Source organism: Elephas maximus, chromosome 7 (assembly GCF_024166365.1).
Source record: "Elephas maximus indicus isolate mEleMax1 chromosome 7, mEleMax1 primary haplotype, whole genome shotgun sequence".
Lineage (NCBI taxonomy): Eukaryota > Metazoa > Chordata > Mammalia > Proboscidea > Elephantidae > Elephas > Elephas maximus.
In genome coordinates, this window is record NC_064825.1 from 55,080,169 (window position 1) to 55,102,956 (window position 22,788).

Below are 22,788 nucleotides of genomic sequence, written 5' to 3' on the forward strand. Positions count from 1 at the left end.
AATTTGGAAATTGTCAAATGGGAACCTAACCTGCTATGTAAACTTTCACCAAAAACTCAATAAAATATTATTTAAAAAGTTGCCAGATAGTTTATAGTAGGAAGATCCTAGTGGTGGGAGATGAGATGCAGCTTGTCAGTTATTTAATAGGAAATTTAAGAAGAGTGATGATTTGAATTAGAAATTTGGTAATGGAAAAGGGAAGAATGTCATAGAAAGATAAGTGTACTAAGTAGAAGTTTGAACATCTAGGTGTACCAGCTCTGGGAAGACATGGTTTTGTAACTCTAGTTTCAGACATATTTTCAATGACTTTAAAAAGAAAAAGTTTGTAAGAATGTTGTTAGGTGTCGTAGAGTTGGTTCCGACTACTAGCAACCCTATAGGACAGAGTAGAACTGCCCCATAGGGTTTCCAGGGAGCAGCTGGTGGATTTGAACTGCTGACCTTTTGGTTAGTAGTGGAGCTCTTAACCACTACACCACCACAGCTCCACTATTTCTAAGAACGGTAAATGTTAAATCTGAATTCCCTTAGAAAACACAAGTTTAAGCTTAGCTTTCTGTATCTGTTTTGTTTTCACACTATAGATGATGGGGTTCAACACAGAGGGGAGAAGTAAGTATATATTAGCAATGAGTGTGGGCACGTAGGGTGGAGCATGTTTTCCAGACCTGTGAACAAAAGACAGGTTGATTAAAGGGATGTAGAATATGGCCACAGCACAGAGATGAGAGATACATGTGTTGAAGGCCTTTCTCCTCTCCTCTGGGGATGCAATGTTGAGAACTGAGTGAATGATTAAGATGTAAGATAGTAGGATAAAGATGGAGTCAATTCCAACAGTAGAGATGACCACAGTTAATCCAAATGCACTATTGACCCTGGTATCTGTACAGGAGAGCTTCATTACATCAGGGTGAAAGCAGTAGGAATGGTGGATCACATGGCTCTGGCAGAAGGACAGAGGTTTAAGAAGGAGCACCATTGGGATTATTATTAGTGTTCCCCTAGTGATGATTGCTGCACCAATTTGTGCTATTTTAAGGTCAGTCAAGATGGATACATATCTAAGAGGATTAGAAATGGCCACAAACCTGTCAAAGGCCATGGCCAACAGTACGGAAGATTCTATGACAGTAAACAAGTGGTTGAAGAACATCTGGGATAAGCAAGCATCTAAGCTGATTTCCCGGGCATTGAGCCAGAATATTCCCAGCACTGTCACCAGGGTAGAGATGCATAAACCCAAATCAGAGGTGGACAACATGCAGAGGAAATAGTACATGGGCTCATGGAGGCTTGGCTCACTAAGGACTACAAACAATATCAAGGTGTTACCAGATACAGCAGTTAAATAGAGGCAGCAGATGGGGATGGAGACCCAGGCATGGGCCCATTCCAGCCCAGGGACCCCCATAAGGAGGAAAATTGGGGAGGTGGAGTTATGGAAGATTGACATTATGGTCTTCAGAAGTAGAAGTCTTTAAGATCTTGATGTCCTGAAATAAAATATATTTAGTTTTTTATTTGTTTTATTTTTTAATTAAAAAAAACAGGCATTTACAATTTTGTATTCTTAGCCATCTTCTTGATTTATCCTTCAACTACATTAAGAGATCTTCTTGGCATCTTCCCATAAGAAAGGATTTATTTTGTGTTAATCTTTGCTTGGAAAGGTTCATTGCTCTTAAAACCAAAACCAAACCCATTGCCGTCGAGTCAATTCTAACTCGTAGAGAGAAGTTAGGGCATATTGTTCATGGTCACTAAGCCAGGAGGAGGTGATAGAGCTTGGATTTCAATCTGAGACCACTGTTATAAACACTTATCTTTAGAAGAAAACATATGTAAAGAGAAAATGGGGAGAAAATAAATTTTTATGTGTGTTTTCCAATGTATATCTCTTGCCTTAAGTAAATTTTTGTTATTCATAATTTAATAAAGTTCATTTCATGAATTGCTTTCCAGCATCTCGTTAAACAAAGCACTTTTTGGACCTGACCGATATTATTTTGAGCAGAATGATCTGATCACTGTATTAACCAGTCACGGTTTAGGGGGACTTGACAGAAATATGGGCCAGGTTAGTGTCATCTGAAATGTGGTCCGTATATAGATCACTGTCTTCCTGTAAACTATTTATTGCTAGTTTTCCAGGAGATACATATGGAAATTGAGAGTAAGAACTTAGAAAATTTTACAGCAATTTGACATTATCATGCTGTATGAGCAAGTGATAAGTGGAACTGTCTGGATTAAGAGATTATATACAAGGCTGGGGCCGTCAAATTGTTATGTACCAGTATCCATCCACACCGAATGGAAAGACAAAAATTAAAAGCCAGGTTTATGTGGTGACATACAGATTAATAACCATCAGACTAGGTTATAGATTGGATTATAAGTGAGCATATGGATTTATCTGTCTAGAAAAGAATAGATGAAAACTGATACTGAACGAGGTTCTATGCTATATCTTCATTACATTATCTTATTGTCATCTCCATTTTTCAGATGGCTTGTGATAGAGTTATTTGCTCAGGTTATACCAAAAGAAATTGTGCAGCCAGTGTCTGAACCCAGGTTAGTTTGTTTCCAAAGCTTATCATTATTACACAGTGCCATATGTCTCCCTGTGGTCCAGAATTTATGAGAGAAAAAAATTATAAAGAATTTAAAAGGATGGAGTAAACCTGGGACATTAGGAGATTTAAGTCTCTAGTAGCCGATTTGAAGTTTAAGTTAAATATTAGGGAGAATAAAAAAGTAATCTGTGTTTTGGAGTTTGTGTATTGTGTTTGAGAGACACTGTAAAATGTTGTACACAAAAGGGGAGCCCAATTTCTATCACATGTTGCTGAGATAAAATAAAAACGCCCATGCTCAGATGTCTTCAAAACAATGGAGTGTAGAATTTTGTATAGAGATCAACCTGGTCAAAGACCAAAATAATTTAAAGTGAGTTCTGTCAGGAGCTCTTAAGACGTGGAGACCAGAAGACAGGAGTTATCAGGGAGGCTCTTACTTTTAAAGATGTGGAGGGTTAATGGGGATGCAATGATGTTGTTGAAGGAGAAATGCCAGAAGGTTGGTGATTAATTAGTGTCTTTACCTTCATATTCAGGAAATTCTTCCTTGCATCCCTTTATGAATGGATAATTACAGTAAGGTACCCAGATAGAGTCATCATTTAACCATGTGGGATGCAAGTTCCTGGGGTGAATTTGTACAACTTTGTTATGCTCCACCCATGAGGGGCAACAGCTCTCCGGGGATGTATAAAAAAGTGAAAACAAAGCAAGAAAAACTTACATTAAATTATTTTTACTGTATGAATTCTGTCTATATTTGTGTATGTGTGCAGATGCATACACATGCATATGTTTTAAAACAAACAAACAAATAAACAAAAACCAAAACCCTGAATCATTCCTTTCAGCATACATCAGCATTTAAGATGAAGATCACAAATTTCTGCTTGGTTTTTCTTCTGTCACATAATTTTGTAAATATTTTACTAAATGGATTTTTGTGTTTAACAAAGAAGAGTATCAGATATTTGCATGGTCTCCCGGAACATAACAGGAATAGAATTAATGTTTGTTAAGCAAATTCCCATAAGTCAGAGATAAGTAGCAGAGAACTACAGAGTCAAGGGGTGTCCATCACAGGGTTGGCCATTTCAGTATTGTGAGCGTGGTTTGGCAGCAATGCAATAAAATGGAAACTATTTCTAAGGAAAATGGCTTGATTCTTTTTCATGGATAAAAAGAATTAATATTTATATTGCACTTGATATTTATAGGTGTTTTCTATTACATTTTCTTATCTAATATTAGCTGTAAGCTGTATTTATTTTTATATAAATTTTATTGAGAGATAATTTACATAAATGAAATAAAATACGCTCACTTTAAGTGTGCATTTTGGTCAGTTATAACACATTTATACAACTGTTTAGAAATCACAATTACAATATGAAACATTTTTATCATTTCCCAAACTGTCTTAGTATCCACATCAGAAAATTCTCACTTATCCTAGGTTTAGCAAATATTGTTCTATCTTGCTTTATGTGACTGTATAACAGAATCATCTTTTCTGGAGTTTTATATACATGGAATTAAATAGCAGATACTCTTTTGTGAATAGCTTCTTTGGTTCACGATGATGTTTTGAGATTTACCTATGTTGCCTGTTTTAATAGCTCATTCATTTTTATCTATTCATCTGTTAATGAACTTTTGGATTGTTTCTCAATTTTAGTGATTATAAAGAATAACAAAGCTATTGTAAAGAATAATAGAGCTGAATAATAAATAATAATAATAATGCTAAGAACATTCACAGAAAGGCTTTCTTAAGTAGATACCTAGGAGGTGAATGTTTCTGTTTAACTTTTCCACTAAAATTTACATATCAATCACACTTAACTTAAATTCTCTGCATATAATTCCAAGATCTAGGTCATCTCTGGGTCTAGTCCCAGGAAGTCAGCAGAGACTCTTGATAGCATCTATACAGTAACTTCCTAGGAATTGGATCGAGTTAATAAGGGTAGAAAGTGGGTGACTATTTTGCACAATCCTGTTGCCTTTTCTCCCTTATTTTCTTTAATTTGGTAAACAATTGAGCTCCAAATAAATATTCTTTTTTTAATGTTTTTAAATAGTTTCAGCATTTATACCCAGGCATGGCACTTTGGCTCATTCTGAATTGGAATCTCAATCCCATTTCTTGATTTCTGTCATTTCACCAGCATTTCCAAAACCACTTTTGATAATGTATTGGCAGATGTGTGCTAAGGCTTCTGAATGTAACATCAAAGAAAGACACCAGCAGAGAGGACGAAATATACATAGAAAGAACATCCAATTCAAAACAATGTGTTTATTAGGTGGTAGAAAATAACTGCAGACATGTACTTCAAGACTATAGAGAAAAAGTCATATGTTGAAGTTGGGATTGTGCAAAGAAGGGTTCATAAAAGAAGCGAAACCAAAGCTAGATTTCAAATTCTGATTAGAATGTAGATTAAAAAAAGAGGAAGTTATGTGATGGTTTAGAGTGAGGAACCGGGATAATTCAACTTGAAGTTAACAGTGTGCACGCGAGGGATAGTGAGGGATCAGGCCTAGTTGGAAATCTGTGTAATTAAATAAGAAAGCATTTATTTCAAGGTTGAGAGGCTTGGACTGGATCCAGCCTTCTGAAGGGGGAATCTTGATTGATTGATTTTTTTCACAAATTCATTTTATAACAGTGTACTGGCTGAATAATTGAGAAGGTAGAAAAAGCAGGAAACACAAGTAGTAAGCTGATGTACACCTGTCGAGAAACAGATGTATATAAACCATTGAATCGGAGCTCAGAATAGCATACTGATTAGGAAACACAGATTTGAGTTTTAACCATTCTTTTTGCTGTTGATGATAAAAAGTCAGTACATATTAGCTGTGACAATGGCTATGATATTTAAGCATTATGGCATAATTCATAGCATATAGGCTATTGGATTATATGAATTTGTGATGTTCCAGAAATTTTTCTTGTGTTGTGTGTCTTGGTTTCTGCTTGACCTTCTGCAGGAAAAAAATAAAGAGTTGAAGACATTCTCAGGTCCACCTGGAAAAGAATATAGACCCGAGAGAGAGATGGCCTAGCCCTGTTATATATTTTCTTATTTGTTTCATTTTCACCAATAATATCACCCCAACAGTGGGCTTTGTTTGTGTTTTTGAGGACAAGCTTGTTTTTATGATGTATATCAAAGGATTCTTTTCTCCCTTTGGTAGTGGAGTTGACGGGGAAGCTTTGACCATCACACTCGCCATTTTGGTCCTTTACCTGTTAAAACTGACAAGCTTAACAGGTCATTGGTTAACTGCAAAGGTAAAAAGTCTTTAAATGGAGGACAGGACAGTGGTATACCATAATTCCTGCCCTCATATGCATATCCATTTTTTCCTTCTTGTCACTTCGTTTTATTTCTACCTATGACCTATGGGATGAATGACTCAGCTTCTCAAGACTCCTCTGTATTTTTTAATGGTTCCCCCTGAAGCTAATGAAAGTTCTCAGAATGTTAATTTGGTAAATTTCCCCCTGCCCACTCTACATACTAAGCCAAGCACTCATCTATTCCCTGTGATGAAATATATTTAATGACATGTATGTAACATCACAGATATTCTATGTCATATAATACAACTCAAGCTAAGTAAAATTATCCAAGTTTTTGCTTGCACCCAAATAAATACAAGAATATCTTTTGTGTCTCCTATTCTTGCTTTATGATTCATTTTCAGCTAGATTGTCTCATACGTACACACAGACACACGTATATTTCTTTTGCTCAACATGCTCAGCTTAGAGCATACTTCTTCACGATGCTGCAGCCCTTGGAACATCTCAAAGTAAAAGTCCCTCAGCGTTAATCTTCTTATGTATTGTATGCTTCTGAAATTTCAAGACGCTAACAGATGTGTGTTCCACTGCTATTCATAAGGTTTTTACTGGCTAATTCTTTTCAGAAGTAGACTTCTGGGTCCTTTTTCTTAGTCTGTCTTAGTCTGGAAGCTCATCTGAAACCTGTCTGCCATGGGTGATCTTGTTGGTATCTGAATCCTGGTGGCATAGCTTCCAGCATCATAGCAACAAGCAAGCCCCACAGCACAATAAACTGACAGACACGTGGGGGATAATCTGAGAAGCTGGACTGTATGAAGAAGAATGGGGCATCAGGTCCGAGGAAGACTCATTAACAACCTGTGTTATGCAGATGACACAACCTTGCTCTCTGAGAGTGAAGGAGATTTCAAGGACTTACTGATGAAGATCAAAAACCACAACCTTCAGCATGGATTATGCCTCAACATAAAGAAAACAAAAATCCTCACAACTGGACCAATAAGCAACATCATGATAAATGGAGAAAAGATTGAAGTTGTCAAGGATTTCATTTTACTTGGATCCACAATCAACAGCCATGGAAGCACCAGTCAAGAATTCAAAAGACTCATTGGGTTGGGCATATCTGCTGCAAAAGGCCTCTTTAAAGTGTTGAAAAGCGAGGATGTCACCTTGAAGACTAAGGTGCACCTGACTCAAGCCATGGTGTTTTCAATGACCTCATCTGCATGCGAAAGCTGGACAATGAATAAGGAAGACAGAAGAAGAATTGATGCCTTTGAATTGGGGTGTTGGTGAAGAATATTGCATATACCATGGACTGCCAAAAGAACAAACATATTTGTCTTGGAAGAAGTAGAACCAGAATGCTTCTCAGAAGCAAGGATGGTGGCACTACATCTTACATACTTTGAACGTGTTATCAGGAGAGATCAGTCATTGCAGAAGGACATCATGCTTGGTAAAGCACAGAGTCAAAGAAAAAGAGGAAGACCCTCGACCGGAAGAATTGACACAGTGGCTGCAACCATGGGCTCAAGCATGACAACGACTGTGAGCATGGCCCAGGACTGGGCAGTGTTTCATTCTGTGGCACATAGGGCCGCTATGAGTCAGAAGCAGCAGGGGTAAAAATTCTGCTCCTGTATTATCAACACTTGACACAATATTTTATCGTATTTTGTCTACGTCACCATTTTATGCACTAAACTTTAAGCTCTCTTAGTGCATGGAAATATGTTTTCTTGATTTTCTAATTTCTATTGATTCCCATGGTGCCAATCATAAAATAAAATAAGCCACTAATCAGTGGTGTGCTGGTAAACTGAATCTCTGAGAAAACAAAAACAAAACAAAAAAACCCTCATTTTCAGTGTTTGCAAATTCCATGGCTGATTTCAAGCTACTAATATGACATCATTGAGCACAGAGTGAAAGAGATGCACAGAATGAGGTTGTGCTAGGTGGTGTGGGCAGGCTCCAGCACATCACTGCTCGCATTGTTTGTGGAATACGTGGAATATTTCTCCTATCTATCACTGCTTCTCTGGCTGCAATAAAACTGATGCTGCTTTCTTCATGTTTCTATCTTCATTTTTTGTGATTTTCTCTACATTTCATGCAACACGGTTTTTAAGCTTTTGCCTACCTCTCAAATCAATATAGCTACCATTAAGTACCAGGTCTGGGTTCAAAAGTTTTGGGCCTAGCCTGAGGATCATGGAAGCAGACTCCTGTGTTATATGGATTTCTGTGGACAGGGAAGATTCTAATGTTACTTGACTTTTCTGTACGCTCATCTGGTTATTTGTGAATAGGTAAGAAAGCATAAGGTAGACACAGTGGACACCTTTCTCCACCTTTCTACCAGCTTCATAAGGAAGGGAGAACTTTCTCTGTCTTCACCAGCAGAGGCAGAACAGGCTGCAGTTCTGATGCCATGGACATTACAGTAAGGCAGGACTCAGCTGTGGGGCCCTCAGTAGGATTCGAATTTTCCTGGGGCCATAAAAAAAAGGGGCCATAGACGGAGAAAAATTGATCTCTTTCTCTCTCCATTTGTAAACACAGGGTAAAGCTGTGTAACCTCAGCTGGGTTTTAGCTGCTAACTCAAGTGACCAGAGGTCTACGTGGACATGAAAAGCAAAGCAAAAGAAGCCAAATCATACGTATGAATGGGAAGTTAAGACATTATTCTAGTCACTGGTGAATAAAGAGGCACAAGTCAGTGTCTCTGGTTTTGTGGGTTATCAGTATGCTGGGAAGACAAGAAAGCAAACCAATATTCACTGGAAAAATTATAGTGACGAAGAAGAGAGAAAGATATTTACAGCCCAGACTCCAGGCCCATGTGTCTACACCAACACATTGACCTATGGGGAGGATAATATGTTCATACCTAAATCCATCTCTGTCCAGCCACTCAATATCTTTCCTCCAAGAAAAAATAGTTCAGCTCCAAATATATTAACCTGACCCCATTTTGTAAGTGGCCATGATCACTGTGGGGGGAATGATGAGTACTGATATGCATGTATGTGTTCTTACTGTCTTACTTGCTGTTTTCCTGTGGTAATAAGCTCAAGGGCCTGGACTCTTGGGATAGTTTGACAATCTTTGTCAGTGTGAGCTGTCAAGTAATGGGTGTAGACTACACATCTAGCACTAGATTCATGGGTGAGGAGAAGATCCACACCCAGACAATATGTTTCTGCTTTATAGAGAAGGCTCACGATGGCAACAGAGGGCCTTGTGTTTGCCTAGATGTCAATAAAACCAGTAATTTGTTCCTCATCTAATTATTATTTTTTAAAGTTTCTTCTTGGTTATTATTGCTAGGCTTCCTTGTGTGAGAATCCTGTGAGAATCCTTAATGGTAGGATGTGAGGGGTTAAATTTGAGCATTATAACTCCACCTGGAGCCTGATAAGGTGTCTGATAATTCAACAACAAAAATGAACCTTGATGAAATCATTGTGCTAAATTTTATAAGGGTCAAGAAAATTTTATAATGATTTCACCATGATTGCCTTCAAAGAGATTGAAATCTAAGGATGTTTCTAATCTGCAAATTCTTTCGTGTACAGAGTATAAAATAGTCCCCTAATTGGGACTGCCTCGTTATATTTAAGTCCTTGTGTAATACTCTCCTCTTGAATGTGGACAGGACCCTTGACTTGCTTCAAATGAATAGAATACAGCAGGGGTAATTAGATATCACTTCCGTGCTTACGTTACATTTGATCATAAATTTTGTGTTGATGAAGCAAGGGTCTATGTTGGGCAGGCTCACATGGCAATGAACTAAAGACTGTATCCAGCCAACAACCAGTGAGGGACTAAATACACACTTCTCTGGCTGGCTGGCCATCAGCCAGCAAGTAACCAAGGCATATAATTCAACAGTTCACAAGGAACAAACTGAATCATGCTAACAACTATGTGTACTTGGAAAGCAGATCTTTCCTCTACTATCAAATGAGACCTCAACCTTGGAAAACATCTTGACTGAAGCCTAGTGAGGACACAGCTAAGCCTGTATCCAGAATTTCGATCCACAGAGATTTGTGAGATAAAATTGTAAAAGTCATTTATTTTTTGTTTATATGAATGTACAGTTAACTCAGCAACATTCATTGAAAAAGTAATTTTTTCTACACTGCTGTACGGTTCCCTATTTATTGTAGATTGTCTGTATATGTGATAGGTTTGTTCTGGACTCTCTATTCTGTTTCATTACTCTGTTTTTCCAGTTGTGTGCCAAAACTACATTGTCTTGATCATCGTAGCTTCGTAATAAATCCTGAGAACCAGTACAGTAATATTTAAAATTTTTAAAATTTTAATTTCATTATAAATTTTAGAATCAGCTTGTTAATTTACATACATGGCAATACATATGCATATAGGCAAATCCACACAGAACTTTTGTGGTTTTGTTGGGATTGTACTGAATCTATAACCAGCTCAGTGAGAATACTTTACAATAGTTTGCTGAGTGACCCAACCCATTAATATGTTTTTTTTTGTTGTTGTTATTGTTAGGTGCAGTTGAATTGACTCTGACTCATGGCTACTCTATGCACAACAGAATAAAATGTTGCCTGATCCTATGCTACCTTCACAATCGTTGGTGTGTTCAAGTCCCTTGCTGTGACTAACGTGTAAGCCTGGAAGGTATGCCACCGGTATTTCAAATACCAGCAGGGTTATCTGTAATGGAGCTTCCAGACTCAGACTAAGAGGGGAGGCCTGGTGATCTACCTCAAAAATTAGCCTATGAACACCCTATGTATAATAACAGAACATGGTTTATCGCTTCTTTAATTTAGGGTTTTTTTTTTTTTTTTTAGCTTCCCTCAGTGATTTTTTTTATAGTTTTTCGAGTAACGGCGTTTTACACGTTTGTTAAATTTATTGATATTTGTTGTTTTTTATGTATTTTTAATGATAATCCATTACATTTATTTTTCTAAATGTTTGTTAATGGAAAATTTGAAAAAAAATCATCTGGTGACATTGTATCAGAGATCTTGTTAAATACATTTATTAATTTAAAAGCTTATAAGTAGATTATTTTAAATTTCTACATAATGTATCAGGTTTTCTATAAATAATATTTATATTTTTCCTTCCTTTGCATTGATTCTATGTGTATGTGTTATATTTGCCTTTGCCTCAATGCATTGACTGGGTCCTCCTTTGCAATATTGAATAAAGTGTTTTAAAATTGTTTTTAAATATATTTAAAGGTGTCTGTAGGATCTTTAATGCTGTCACCTTTTCATTCCTGACAGATTATTTGTGCTTTTTCTCAATTGCAATTGACCAGTCTTGCCAGTCAAATTTATTAGTATTTTTGATAATAATCTTTAGTGTGTGATTGTTTTGTTTTTATAATTTTTGCACTTGTATTTATTATTTCTTTTTTTCAGCTTTAAAAAAGTTTTCTTTCTTTTTCTAAGTTCTGAAGATGGATACTTAAATCATTTGTTTTCAGCCTTTCTTTTTATTTCCTAATATATGAAATTAAGGCTAGAAGCTTCTTTCTAAGCCCAGTTTTACCTGCATTTCCAAATTCTTGATATGTTGGAGAAGTGCAAAGAAAGCAAATATGTAAGGACTTTATCACACACACACACACACACACACACACACACACAAATGATAAGACTCCATTAGTAGAGGGGAAAAGTGAGGAAAGGCATTCCAAAACCTACTAGGAGGTAATCAGGTGAATGCACATACGCATATAATTAACATAAAAATTCTATTAATTTATCAATTCTCTGTCTAAAATGGTTTCTTCAATTTTACTGTAACTTCTTAGAAAATTTGAAATATGACAAAAGTAATACCACTTGCAGTAAGTTCAGAAAAGCCATTCTCTTCTTAAAGCCAATGAGCTATGCATCTCTCAGAGACGTAAATCTTTCTAAAAGACATAAAATAAGACAAAAAAAAAACTCTTGCATTCAGGGAAATATTTCATACTCTTTCTTCAGTTTTGTCTCCCATTATATAACTTATTACTTCATGTCCTATGTCAACCTATTTTTGTCACTGGGAAATGGGAAGGTATTTAGAGACTAGACATTGTCAGAGAGACAGAAAGTTACTGAACTTTACTACTCGTACTCGAGTGCTCTCTGAGCTGTGTGAATTTCATGGTTTTCAGTATCTGTCTTGAGAAATTAATGATCCAAGCTTTTACTAAAAATCTCAGAATTATCTCTCAAGTGTAGTAGTAGCAGATTAGAATACAAGAATTATAAGTATCCTATATATAAAACTGAGCCCTGGTGACACAGTGGTTAAGAGCTACAGCTGCCAACTGAAAGGTCGGCAGTTTGAATTTACCAGCTGCTCTTATACTTTTTTTTTTTTTTTCTTATACTACATATACTTTGGAAACCCTATGGGGCAATTCTACTATGTCATAGGGTTGCTATGAGGTGGAATCCACTGGACAACAACTGGTTTGGTTTTGGTTTTTATAAATAAAACAGTGGAAGGGGAAATTTATTATATGATAAGGGTGTGAAAGTTATTACAAAGCATACCAAAGTAGTAAGAGAGGAATAATAGACTATAATATTTCTTAAAGATTGCTTTAAATAAGAGGTGTAAAGATAGAATGTTTTTTATCTGGAGAATGTTTGATTCACTTAAGAGGGGAATCTCATGAAGCTTCACAATTCTAGTAGATCATTCTCCTTTGTCTTTTTTTTTTTTAAGCTTCCATAACTCTTAACATTGCTTATTACAATGATCATTTTATAATTTTGTATATAATCTCACCTCTTTCCTTCCCCTGTCACCAAAAAGAAAAAAAAAACCCACAAAACCAAACCCACTGCCATCGAGTTGATTCTGACTCATAGCGACCCTATAGGACAGGGTGGAACTGCCCCATAGAGTTTCCAAGGACTGCCTGGCATATTCGAACTGTTGACCTTTTGGTTAGCAGTGGTAGCACTTAACCACTACTCCACCAGGGTTTCCTTCCCTATCACACACATCCCTTATTCCTGTGACATTAACCACACGCAATTCCTTGGTGTATGTCATATTTCGCTGGCTTTATAGGGCTGATCCCATGGCCTAGGAGGTCTTTTTTTGTCAATAATTCTCCATGGTCCAAGTAATCACCTCCAAGAATTCTTTGAGTCCTCAATCTCATTGAGCTGTTGTCTTCAGTGTCCCTTAGCCTCCCGGGCATAATTATATAATAGTACTTGATTTGTATTATTGTTATTGTGCATTTACTTTTATGTTCTGTTATGTTCTGTCACCAGAATAAGCTACTTTTCTTTCTTTTTTTAGAAATGTTTCTTATATGCCATAGTATTGTCACCAACAAAAAAATCCCTGATACTACTCAATAAAATGTTGAAGGAAGGGAGGAAGACAGGAAGGAAGCATGACGTCTTGATCCAGGCCACTGCGTGGTCAGACTGTCTACTCTGAGTTTGGAAACAACTTGAGGAAGGCCCTACGGATTTGCTTGGTCTTCACACTGTATATGATGGGGTTCAGCACAGGTGGAAAGAGGAAATGGAGATTTGCTATCAGTACATGGACATATGGAGGAGCCTTATGACCAAAGCGATGTACCAGGGCCAAAACGACCCAGGGGATATAGAAGATGGCAACAGCACCAATGTGGGAGACACAGGTGCCAAAGGCCCTATTTCGCTCCTCTGGGGAAGCGATGCTAAGGATGGATTTAATGATTAGCACATAGGAAAGGAAAATGCAGGGAATGTCTACACCAGATGTCAGAATGAGAGCAACTAAGCCACAGATGCTGTTGACTTTAATACTTGAGCAAGAGCATTTAATCACATCAGGGTGATAGCAATAGGAGTGAGAAAGCATATTAGGACCACAGAAGGACAACCGCTTAAGAAGCAGGAGCAAGGGCATCAGGTTGAACAGCATTCGTATAACAATCACCACCCCAGCTTTGATGATTCTAGAGTTGGTTAAAATCATAGCATATCTTAAGGGGTTGCAGATGGCAACGAAACGGTCAAAAGCCATGGCCAAAAGCACAGAGGACTCCATGAGGGTAAATCCATGCAGAAAGAACATCTGCACAATGCAGGCATCTAGGCTGATGATCCTGGCATTAAACCAGAGGACACCCAGTGTTGTGGGGAGAGAAGAAATAGTGATGCCCATGTCAGTGGCTGAGAGCATGGAGAGGAAATAGTACATGGGCTCATGCAGGCTGGAGTCTGTGATCACCACGTAGAGGATAGTGCTGTTTCCTAAGAGGGCGATTACCCAGAGGCAGCAAAAAGGAATGGAGAACCAGATGTGGAACTCGTCCAGCCCTGGAACTCCCGTCAAAAGGAATGTTGTGGAAGTGAAGTTACCAAGAGACCGCATGGGGATATGATTGAAATGTCAGTCTTCTTTGGTAAGTTCCTGCAATGATACATTCCCTTCAGTCAAAACTACTCTCTGTCAGGCATTTTAATAATTGTTTTAATAACCATACATCACATAATCCTTGCAGCTATTTTAGGGGTAGATCTTATCCATCATCTTCTTACAGATCAGTAAAAAGAGGCTTACCCAAAAAAAAAAAAAAGCCAAAACAAAAACCCAAACCCACTGTCATCGAATCAGTTAGTTCCGACTCATAGCAACCCTATAGGACAGAGTGGAACTGCCCAAGGAGTAGAGTGTCCAAGGAATGCCTGGTGAATTTGAACTGTTGACCTTTTGGTTAGCAGCCATAGCTCTTAACCAGTATGCCACCAGGGTTTCCTAAAAAAGAGGCTTAGCTAGGTTAAATTAATTTACTAAACACAAATAAAAGACAAGTCTTTCTGACCTAACCCCTTTGTTCTTTCTACTATATCATGCTTAGCACATGCTATGAGCAACAGGGCAATAGACTCTAAAAGACTCAATGAGCAAGATAAATATCATTTTTATTGAAATAATTAAAAAAATCAAAATTAATGCAAAAATTCATGAACACAATGCTTAACAAAGACAGTGTTATGCTGAGCAATACTGAAGCCTGAGATAGAAGGAAGCATGTCTACCCTTATGTACTTGTTTTAAAAAAAAAAAGTTTTATCTATATTTAATTATTACTACAATCTATGAAACCCTATGGGGCAGTTGTACTCCATGATATGAGGTCTCTGTGAGTCAGAATCGGCTTAACGGCACACAACAACAGTGTTAAAACTCACACTCTTAACTATTTATAAAAAAAGGAATTTTTTATAATCTTCCTTCATATTAAGTCAATTAAAATTATCTAAAATCATCTTTTGATCAAGAGTACTGTCAAACATGGCAATTCTTTCAACTGAAAATGAGATAAACAAGGAAGTAGATTTTGAAAATATTGTTGAGCTTACTTACATTAAAGTTAAACGTGCACATTTATCCTTTTGATTTAGATTCCATATGGCTTGGCACAGCATTCTTCTTTATTTAAAGTTTGCTGTTTTGTTACTCATAGATTAAAAACTAATCTTGTTTTTTAAAAATTATTGCTTTAAATATTATTTACACTGATTACTGATTTTTTGGTGTCCGTTAAAATTTTGTGCAAGAGGCAGGAGGCCTCACTCTCATCCCTTATCCTAGCTTTGGCTTCTCATTGAGATAAATATCCCCATCCTAGCATGAATGAGGCCAAGAAGAATTGTCAGGATTCTGAGTTTTGCTGGAAAGTATGAATGCTCACTTTTTTTTTTTTTTTAATTTCTATCAAGTTGCTTTGGATTTTTTTTCTAATACACACCCTTAGTTCCATCTGCTTCCTCATTATCCCAGAAAAGCCCAGGGGCTTAGGAAAGAGATATTTCTTTCTCTTTCAAATTTCCACTCCAATTTCTCCCACCTCTCTCTGATACTGGGTCTTCTCCCTCCCATTTCTCTTCATCTCCTTACCTGCTATCCACTGGAGAAAGAAGTTACTTTGTCCACAAAGGACTCTACCAGAGAGAAAAGAAGTGGAAATTCCTGAGCTGGGTGCTTTATGCAGTTGGTGAGGAAGAATCTAAAACTTCAGCTCTTTCCTGCAAGAGCAAAGTGCCATTTAAATAGTTTTTCCCAGACGAGTGATTGATCAAGAGCACAATCCCAGGTCCCAGTGGGGGGTGGGGGTGGGGTAGGGGGAAGGAAGGAACCTGCATCAATTTCCTCAGGCATTTGATCTACCTGAGTAAAACTATCAGTACAGGAACATTCTTGACCAAATTTCGTCCAGGTCTTTCCTGCTACAAATTAAGGTCATTAAAGGGAAAGGAAAAGAGAAAGGGAAAGAGAAAGAGAAAGGGAAAAAGACAGGGAAAGGAAGCAACAGAAATGAATATTTAACAGGGCCTGGCATGGAAGGGTCTGTCTAATGTGCTATGCAATTTTCTCATTTTAGAGTTTCGTTTTCTTCATTCTGCATTTAAAGGAAGGCTCATTATGCATTTATTCAGTATTTTTTCAATAAACTAAGAAAAGAAAATGAAAAAGACCAAACAAAAGCGTACAAGCAAGCAAATCTTCAATACAGATTTTTTTGACATTTATTATTAGGCCTGGGGATCTTATTTTCTGAAATAGTAACTATCCTTTTTGAACAGCCATTATGTGCTATATATTATGACTTAAATAATGTATCTACTTTTAGGTGTTTAAATTAATAAATTTTATTTTTAATTTAATAGCTATGTTGAATATTTACTATGGGTCTGCCCTGTTCTGGGATTATGGACCTAATGATGAGGAAAACCCATACAACCTCCCCACTCACTAAACTTACTTTTGTGCTTGTCTCTAAAGCATAGTTGGGAAATAACTAAGAGTGTGGGAGGAAGGAGACACAGTCACAGGAGTTTAAAGACCCAAGTTGAGAGTATATGAAAAAAGGTCTGTGTGGCTAGAGCCCAGAAGGCAAGGAAGAGCACGGATAGAGAACAGGCTGGGGTGGAAGGTAGACAAGCACTCTGTGAAGGCCTTCTTTATAGTGAAAGCACAGAAAATGGCAGAAGGTTTTGGGCAGGGAAGGGCCATGAACAAATTTGCAACTGCTGCTCTGTGGAGAATTGACTGCCAGGCAGAGGATTAAGCAGGAGACAAAGGGGCAAAATTTTGAGGCTCAGGGAATTTAAGTAATTTGCCTGAGGTGTTGGATTCAGCAAATGGAACAGTAACAGTTCAAGATGATAGTTATTGTTTCAGAAAATAAAACCCTCAGGCCTAACAATAAATGTAAAAAAAAAAAAATCCATTTATTGAAGGTTTGCTTGCTGGTATGCTTTCATTTGGTCTTTTTCATTTCTGAAGACAAAGCTGAAGCTCTTTCTTCTAGTTCATGTTATCAAAAACCTGATTTTCTTCTATATACAGATGTAATGAGAATATCATGCATCTCACTTTCTTCTCTTTTCCACATGTACTGTGTCAATTTTTAAGTAGGCTCTGGAGCAATAAACTCTAGGGCAAGAACTTTGCTTTAGTCCTAACGTATCATCTGGATTCCTTGCGGATGATTCGTAAACATTCATGCACTTATTTTTAACGCTCGCTTGTCCCTCTATCATTTATCACAGACATAGTCCTGTAAATTCTTCCTTTTGATTTCAGTCTTTTCCCCAAATGTAATACTGAAGCTTAAGAACAGTCTTCCAACATCAGGAGGAATCTCATGTCAACAGAGATATATCAGGAGGCCTGGGGATGAGGCAAAAGTTTGTGATTTGGGGGAAATTAAATATATCCTCCAAAACCATTTTTGTACTTAATGTCTGTGTTTCTTTAATATGTCTTTGGTCTTGCAAAATTCTATCATGTATTTTGCAGTGTTATTTCTATCACCAAGTCCGTATTTTTCAACTACTGATCCTTCTTCGTGTTTCCAACTTTTGCATTCCAATCACCAGTAATTATCAATGCATCTTGATTGCATGTTTGATCAATTTCAAATTGCAAAAGTTGGCAAATATCTTCAATTTCATCTTTGGCTTTAGTGATTGGTTCATAAATTTGAAAAATAGTTGTATTAACTGGCCTTCCTTGTAGGTATATGGATATTATCCTACCACTGACAGCGTTGTACTTCAGGATAGATCTTGAAATGTTCTTTTTGATGATGAACGCAATGCCGTTCCTTTCCAAGTCTTCATTTCCGGCATAGTAGACCATATGACTGTCTGATTCAAGATGGCCAATACCAGTCCATTTCAGTTCAGTAATGCCTAGGATATTGGCGTTTATGTGTTCCATTTCATTTTTGATGATTTCTAATTTTCCCAGACTGATACTTTGTACATACCACTTTCTAACTATTAATGGATGTTTGCACCTGTTTCTTCTTATTTTGAGTCCTGCCATATCAGCAAATGAAGGTCCTGGAAGCTTTACTCCAACCACGTCATTAAGGTTGACTCTACTTTGAGGAGGCAGCTCTTCCCCAATCATCTTTTGGGTGCCTTCCAACCTGAGGGGCTCATCTTCTGGCACCAGATCAGACATGTTCCCCTGCTATTCATAAGGTTTTCACTGGCTAATTCTTTTCAGAAGTAGAGTGCCAGGTCCTTCTTCCTAGTCTGTCTTAGTCTGAAGCTCAGCTGAAACCTGTCTGTTATGGGTGACCCTGCTGGTATTTGAATACCAGTGGCATAGCTTCCAACATCACAGCAACATGCAAGGCCCCACAGTATGACAAACTGATAGACACATGGGAATAGATAGCCATAGGACTGCTAATTGTCACCCAAAAACTCAACCCTTATTCAGATCTGAACCCAATTATTTTCCTAGTGGGGGACTCAATAATCCAGCATTGAAGAGAGCTTTGCTAACCTCATTCTGCTCGGGCCTTGATCAATCCCTTGTTGTACTAATTGAGTTCTTGCCCTTATCCCTTCTGAACAAGCTCCCACTATGTACCCCACGTCTAGTACAAAGCAGTGTTATTATTTCTCTCTAGTTCTCTCTCTTGAATCATTATGTTTTTAGTACTCCCATAACAAATTGTTATCTTGTATAGTTACAAGTTCTTGTCCCTTATTGTGACCTGATTTGAAGAACATACTGCTCCATTTGGAGCCCTGGTGGCTTAGTAGTTAAGTGCTATAGCTGCTAACCAAAAGTTTGGCAGTTCGAATCCACCACCTGCTCCTTGGAAATCCTATGGGACAGTTCTACTCTGTCCTATAGTGTCACTATGAGTCAGAATCAACTCAATGGCAACAGGTTTTGGTTTACTCTTTCAGCTGAGGAGCCCTGGCGGCAGCACTTGTGGTGCAGTGGTTAAGCTCTTGGGTGATAACCCAGAGGTCAGTGGTTCAAATCCACCAGAACCTCCATGGGACAAAGTTGTGGCAGTCTGCTTGCATAAAGATTTACAGTCCTGGAAACACTGTGGGGCTGTTCTACTTAGTCCTGTAGGGTTGCTACGAGTCAGAATCAACTTGACGACAATGGCTTTTGTTTGGTTTTGGTACTCCTTCAGCCATGTTATATCCACACAATTTTTACCACCTTTGCTAGTGAAATATGTTGGCTCCTCTTGTGATTGTGTTGTCTGATCGACTGCATATAATTCTGTTTTCTCTGTTACACTTTCGTGCTTAGTATTGGTTGCAATGTTTAAATATTTATTTTATATCAATTTTATTGAGAGATAATTTGCATAGAATAAAATGTGCCCATTTTAAATGCGCATTTTTAACATATTTATACAGCTGTAAAATTCATGACAATTGAAAAATGGAATGTTTCCACCATAACTACAGCAGAAAATACTCACCTACACTGGATCTTAGCAAACATTTGTCTACTTTGCTTTATGTGACTATATATTAGATTTGTTTTTTCTAGTTTCATGTACATGGAATTAAAATAGCATGCACTTCTTTGCAACTGGCTTTTTTTTGGTGCAAAATGATGTTTTTGTGGCTAGCCTATGTTGCCTGCTTCAATAGTTCATTTTTGCCTACTGTATTTACGAACTTTGGGTTGTTTCTCAATTTTAGCCAGTGAATAATGATAAAGCTGTTAGGAAGACTCACAAAAAAGCCTTTGTGAAGACATAATTTTTGAGGAAATAACTAGGAAGGGAATGACTGTGTCCACTTTTTTCCACTGAAATTTACATTTCACTTATCGTAATAATTAATGGTTAATTTAAACTCCCTACGTATAGTTGGAAGATATGTCATCTCTGAGTTTACTACCCAGGAAGTCAGTAGAAACTCTTGGTAATGTTAGTACATTCAACTTGTAGGTTATAAAGGTCCCCAAATATGTACAAGAACATCTTGCCTCTCCCATTATCTGGCTTCCTTAGTTCTACTAGAAGGGTTTCACTCATATACATGGAATATTTTGTTCAGCAAATTCAGCTTAGAGCGTACTTCTTCATAGTCCTTTGAGAATCTCAAAAGAGGAATGTTTTGTGTTTTCACATTTTTTTTATGTCTAGATAAGATCTATGAATTTAACACTCGGGAGAATATTCAATAGAAAGTAAAATTGTGACATTCTTCCACAGAGTTTCTTGCAAAATATTTTTTTCTTCCCTGCACCTTTGGGAACTGTTTCAACTCATGGCAAGACAAAGGGGTAAAAGTCTGCTCCTGTATTGTTGGATATCATAATATTTGAGACATTATTATATACTTTTTTTCTTATATCACCATTTCACATAGCATATTCTAAGCTCCTTGAGTGCAAGGGAATATATTTTGTTGATTTTTAAAATTTGCATTGCTCCATATTGGGCTAGTTGTAGTCAGTGATGAGCTGCTACACCCAATCTCTGGGGGAAAAATAGCCCTCATTTGTTGTGTTGCAATTTCTTGTGGTGTAAAAATTTTCAAAGACCAAAATTTTGAGTTTCACAGTGTAAACTGCTTATAGGCTGAGTATCATAAATTCTTTTACCTTGGATTTTGGAGTAGTTAAGGGAGTCATGGAGAGTTTTTATGGTATTCATGAAACCTTGAAATTTTTTTAAATATAATTTGATTTTGTCGTTGTTGAAAATATACACAGCAAAACATACACTAATTCAACAGTTTCTACTTGTACAATTCAGTGACATTGATTACATTCTTTGAGTTGTTCAACCATTCTAACCCTCCTTTTCTGAGTTGTCCCTCCCTCATTAACATAAATTCACTGACTCCTAAGGTTTCTATCTAATTTTTCCAGTCTCATGTAGATAGTGCTTAAAGGTGCATAATGCTCAAGACAGACATTTTTCACTAGTTAAGCTAAATTATTGTTTGGTTTTAGGAAGACTTCAGGTGATATTTTTGATTTAAAGTTTAACATTATCTCAGGGCAATAGATTCAGGGGTTCATCCAAACATCATGGCTCTAGGAAGTCTGGAGTCCATGAGAAAATTTTGAAATTATGTTCTGAATTTTTCCCCTTTTGATCAGGATTCCTCTATGGAATCTTTGATGAAAATGTTCAGTAACGGTAGCTGGGCACCATCCGGTTTTTCTGGTCTCATGGCAAAGGAGGAGATTGTTCATGGAGCCAATAGCCACACATTCCGTATCCTCCTCCTATTCCTGATTCTCCTTCTTCCTCTGTTGTTCCAGGCAGATAGAGACCAGTTGTTCCTTGGATGGCCACTTGCTAGTTTTTAAGATACCGGGCACTATGCATTGAACTAGAAAGAGGAACAGAAGCACTGAACATTCTATTGTGGAAGACAGTGTGATGGTTCCTCAAAAAGTTAAAAATAGAACTATCATATGACCCAGCAATTCCACTGTTAGGTATACACCCAACAGAATTAACAGTGGAGACTTGAACGGAGCCTTGGACACCAGTGTTCATTGCAGCACTATTCACAATAGCCAAAAGGTGGAAACATCCTGAATTCCCATCAACAGATAAATGTATAAGCAAAATGTGGTACATACATACAGTGGAATACTACTCAGTCAGCAGGAGAAATAAAGCCTTGATACATGCAATAATAAGGCTGGAGACTGAAGACCCTATGCTGAGTTAAATAAGTCAATCACAAAAGGACAAATATTGTACAACCTCACTGATATAAAGAGAGAAGAAAAGGCAAACGTATAGAGAACAAAGTTAATTAGTGGTTACCAGGGGCAAGAGAGAGGGGGTAAGGGAGTATTAAAGGTGAGGAAAATAATGTGTTGATTAAGGTAAGATTGCACAGTCGATTATTGTAAATGGTTGCAGCAGTATATTGACAATTAACTTCCAGAAATTCAAGCTGGATTCAGAAAAATACATGGAATGAGAGATATCATTGCTGATGTCAGATGGAACTTTTCCTGTTATGCAAAGTTCTCATTTCATGTAATAGATTAACAAATGTCCCCAATCCTGAAGTTTTTATTATGATGGCCCAGCACTGGCCACTGATCCATGACTTACATGCCATGGCATATCTATTTCCTTTTTTTGTCCTAATAATTATTCACTCAAAAAAAAAAAAAAAAAGCTTAAGAAGACTAACAAAGCTTAAGAATGCTCTAAGAAGGATATCAGAACTTTTTCTAGATGTATAATGTGGATTACTACAGTTCCTGCTCTGATTTCTGATTTTATAAATATTCATTTCTCCAAGAGTGCTTTTGGCAGAGTATGTAATACACTAGTGAGGAGCATACCATCTGAGATACAGAAAACCTGGATTCAAATCTCAACCTGTGTAGTCCTTGGCAGTTGAAATGTCTGTGGGCCTCAATGTCTTCATCTATGAAATATAACTATTATATGTTTCCTTGGACTGTTTTGAAGAATAAATGAAATATGTCTGAATAGGAGATAGTAGAATGTCTAGCATAAAATAAGTAGTCGGTAAATATTAATTGCTCTGAGTATTATTTATGTGATTTCATTGTTG

The 22,788-nt window shown here is 37.2% G+C and overlaps 2 protein-coding genes across 2 annotated transcripts; both read right to left on the bottom strand.

Annotated features, from left to right (window-relative positions):
• Nucleotides 1-517: 517 nt before the first annotated feature.
• LOC126079126 (olfactory receptor 51F2-like) lies at nucleotides 518-1,462 on the bottom strand. The gene has a single exon (XM_049890056.1). The coding sequence runs from the start codon at nucleotides 1,460-1,462 to the stop codon at nucleotides 518-520; it is 945 nt and encodes a 314-aa protein (XP_049746013.1).
• An 11,913-nt stretch (nucleotides 1,463-13,375) lies between these two features.
• On the bottom strand, nucleotides 13,376-14,311 carry LOC126079929 (olfactory receptor 51F1-like). Its single transcript, XM_049891284.1, has one exon. The coding sequence runs from the start codon at nucleotides 14,309-14,311 to the stop codon at nucleotides 13,376-13,378; it is 936 nt and encodes a 311-aa protein (XP_049747241.1).
• Between the last annotated feature and the right edge of the window lie 8,477 nt (nucleotides 14,312-22,788).

Bases quoted from the DNA above. Each gene is read 5' to 3' on its own strand.
- LOC126079929 (XM_049891284.1), bottom strand. From the start codon at position 14,311: ATGCGGTCTCTTGGTAACTTCACTTCCACAACATTCCTTTTGACGGGA.
- LOC126079126 (XM_049890056.1), bottom strand. From the start codon at position 1,462: ATGTCAATCTTCCATAACTCCACCTCCCCAATTTTCCTCCTTATGGGG.